The 3,524-nt window shown below is 41.5% G+C and overlaps 1 protein-coding gene across 1 annotated transcript in view; it reads left to right on the top strand.

Moving 5' to 3' along the window:
- Positions 1–1,638, top strand: part of COIL (coilin) — a 19,290-nt gene extending 17,652 nt beyond the window's left edge. Inside the window, exon 7 of the mRNA XM_012808761.2 lies at positions 692–1,638. Coding sequence (XP_012664215.1) covers positions 692–757 — 66 coding nt within the window. The 3' untranslated portion in view covers positions 758–1,638. The remainder of the gene's footprint in view (positions 1–691) is intronic.
- Positions 1,639–3,524: the final 1,886 nt, after the last annotated feature.

Here is a 3,524-nt window from a genome sequence, read left to right as displayed (position 1 = left end):
CCCGTAGTCCCAGCTACTTGGGAGGCTGAGGCAGGAGACTCGCTTGAGCCCAGGAGTTGGAGGTTGCTGTGAGCGTGATGCCACGGCACTCCACCCAGGGGGATAGCTTGAGGCTCTGTCTCAAAAAAAAAAAAAAAAGGAAAATTAAATCTTGGAGGCTTCCCTCTCTTTGCCCTATTACAGAGGCCTAAGTTAGAATAGAAAGCCTGTAATTACATTTTTTTGACACTAGATGGCCCTCATTATTCATCCATAGGGCTAGTCGTCAGTGCTTTATCTTGGTAAGCTGTAGGCAGTTCTGTTTTTAGGCAGCATAGGACAAGAGGTATAGAGCTGCACAAAAGGGCAGCAACAGCCTAGTGATACCCATCTGGGCCACATTTGCTTCCCAAGGAGTCTTTGGGCCACTCGTCCACAGGGCGAATCCTGACCACCTTATAACCTGCTTCTCCTTCCCCCGACCCCTGTATCTCCTGCTCTTAATCCAAGGAAAATGAAATATGTTGAATGTAAAATTCAGCTGCATTCTAGGTGAATGAGTTCTTATACCCAATTTGTTGGAACTCAGTCATTCCAGCTCTTCGACCATTCAGTACAAATGGAATTTACTTGACTGAAGTTTTAACTTACTAAAAACCTGTATGACCTCAAAATGAAGTACCTAAACTGAATATTTTGTATTTTTCCTCAGATCACTGTTTTCTGGAGAGAGTTGATTGATCCAAGGCTGATTATTGAATCTCCAAGTAAAACATAGAACTTGCCTGAGTATGAGCTCTCCATCTCATAGTATATATAAATGTTTGTTTATGAAAGTGACTATAACCTTACCTTTTTTTTTTAAAAGAGGATTTGAAAGTTGTATGGTTTTTGTTATCTTCACTTTACTACATAGGAAAATCTACCTCATCATTTTAGATGACATGGGTATTGGTTTTATAGACATTTTTTCAGGTTTAATTTCGGTTTCAAAAATTTAAGACATGACATTCCCTGCAGGTGTTGCTAGATACCAACATACATGGTTTCTTCTCCTCTTTTACATCTTCGACCATCAAGTAGTGATCGTCCGTGGCCGTTTGTAATACCAAGTACAAGAGCGTGCTGCATATCTTGTCTCAATACGTTTTATTAAGTAACATTTTACAACATGAACGTGTGTTACTTGACCCAATTTTTTAACATTAGAGTTCTGTTAAATGGAACATCTTAGAAATTTCAAGTATTTTATACTTGGCAGTTGTTAAGAATTAAACAGGTAGTTGGACTTGTTGTAAGCAATGAGTTAGGGAATCCTTTCACATTTTTCCTAACTTTAAAATTAAGGATTCTCAGGGCCCTGTGTAGAGCAGTGAAGGTGAGACCTTGTGCGAGTGCCTGAAGAACTGGTGTTCCACTTGGGTGAGGGGATTGGCTGTGAGCTTCAGGCCAGGGAATGTGTCATCCTGCTACATGACGCAGCGCACCTGGCCGAGTATGCTGGAGTTAGGATCTCGAACAGAAACTTCTTTTTCTGTTACTATTCGATACAAAGCTAAAGTGGCTAAATATATACTGTGAAAATTGCTTTCTTTTAACAAAAGATCATATCCCTCCTTCAGCTTTGCAAATTTTTAAATAAAACCTTATTGAACTAAACGTCCGTGCTGAGTCATCCTGTTGAGTGTTGTAGGTCATTGTGCTGTTGTACAGTGATGAGAGAGATTATAATCTTCTGTATCAAGAAGGTTTGCTCTGTCTGAAGAGTCCAGTGTTGCAGAGCTTGGTGCAGTGAAGTTCATCAGTTCTGGGAGCCATTGGACCAATGAAGACATCGCCCAGTTTTAATGTATATGACATGAAGGTGTATCAAAATATGGATTTATGTATTTGTAATAAGAAGTATTACCCCGGAAAGAGGGAAATTAATGAAGATGGTGGGATCATGGCCCTGGGGTTCTGTATAGCACCCTTTCTTTCCAAGATTTGAAAAACAAATTAAGATAACTAGTAAATGTTGACTAGACCAAGGGGAATTGTTGAGCTCAGAGCATGTTTTCTTCAGATTATAATCAGTTTATGAGTCACCTTTTTCCTCTATAATGGTTTGTTTAAAGAATATGAATAGAGTCTACTAGAACAGTTGTGAAATCAATTTAGGGGGCGGTGACCAGTGTTTTGAAAAAGGAAATAACAATAGAATTGAAATAAAAAGTACGTCACAGTTAGTGAATTTAAGTTTTATTTATGGCACCTTTATTTCATTTACATATATCCATGTGCATATTGGATCACCCTTTAATGTAAGTGTATTTTTTGACTATTTGAAATCAGGGATGTAATTGTTATATTATACTGAGACTTAGAAAGCTGTAAACAACACTATTTACTAACCAGGAGTAAGAGAGAAGAGAGGAGATGAAATTGTAGGTGCTGAGCAAGAAGTACATACCAGAGACTAAAATCTTTGCCTCAGTGCTCCTGAACTGCTGGTCCAGAAGCACTCTTGTAGATGAGGCAAATAGGAAATACTCAAATACCAGCTCTTTTTACTATAGGATAATTCCGTGGATTTAAAGTAGTGACTCCTCTAACCTCTCTCAAGCCAATGCTGAATAACTTGCCAGAGACTAACCACCCAGCAGTGGGATTGCCTAGTATAACTTAAGAGCAGTATTCTGGAACAGGAGTGGGGTGTTTGGTGGCTGTCCCTGGAGTGGCTCTGTCCTGGCCTTGAGCATAAGCATTCACACATTTCCCTCTCTGCTACCATTGCCCTTGGGCATGTGCCCCTTCTGGCTTATTACCTTTCTGCCCCCATGACTCAGTTTTGTCCATTTCAGATTGTCTGTCCACTGTTTTTTGTCTTGTTTTGAGACAGTCTCTCTCTGTTGCCCAGGCTACAGTGCTCTGGTCTCAGCCTAGCTCACAGCAACCTCAAACTCCTGGGCTCAAGCAAACCTTCTGCCTCAGCCGCCTACGTAGCTGGAATTACAGGTGTGCACTATCATGCCTGATTCTTTTTTTTTTTTTTTTTTTTTTGTAGAGATGGGAGTCAAACAATGTTGCCCAGGCTGGTCTCCAACTCCTAGGCTCAAGTGATTCTCCAGCTTCAGCCTCCCAAAGTGCTAGGATTACAGGTGTGAGCCACCACCGAGCCCTGCTCACTGTTAAGTTCCCAGCTGCTTGCTTTAACTCAGTATAAAAAGACTGACCCTGACTTGAATAGTCAAGTCCCACTGGATCCCAGGAGTCCCTTCTTGTGAAACCCTGATGCTCTCCTGCTTCAACCATATCACTGTCACGGTTGGGCTCTGCTTTTCTGTCCTCATCTTGGACACCATGATGTAATTTAATTGCCTCTTAACTATTTTTGAGCTACTTTTAAAGCTAGATTGGTTGGGTGATTTACTCCCTCCTCCTTCAACTGTTCTGAAGGGATGAGGCCACACAAACTCCTCACAGGTGGCTCGGTGCCTGTGGCTCAAGCGGCTGAGGCGCCAGCCACATACACCTAAGGTGGCGGGTTTGAATCCCCAGCCCGG

The sequence above is a fragment of the Otolemur garnettii genome, unplaced genomic scaffold (assembly GCF_000181295.1).
Source record: "Otolemur garnettii isolate 467f Iridium unplaced genomic scaffold, OtoGar3 scaffold00094, whole genome shotgun sequence".
In the NCBI taxonomy this organism is placed as follows: Eukaryota; Metazoa; Chordata; class Mammalia; order Primates; family Galagidae; genus Otolemur; species Otolemur garnettii.
This window is presented reverse-complemented; position numbering and strand designations above follow the sequence as displayed.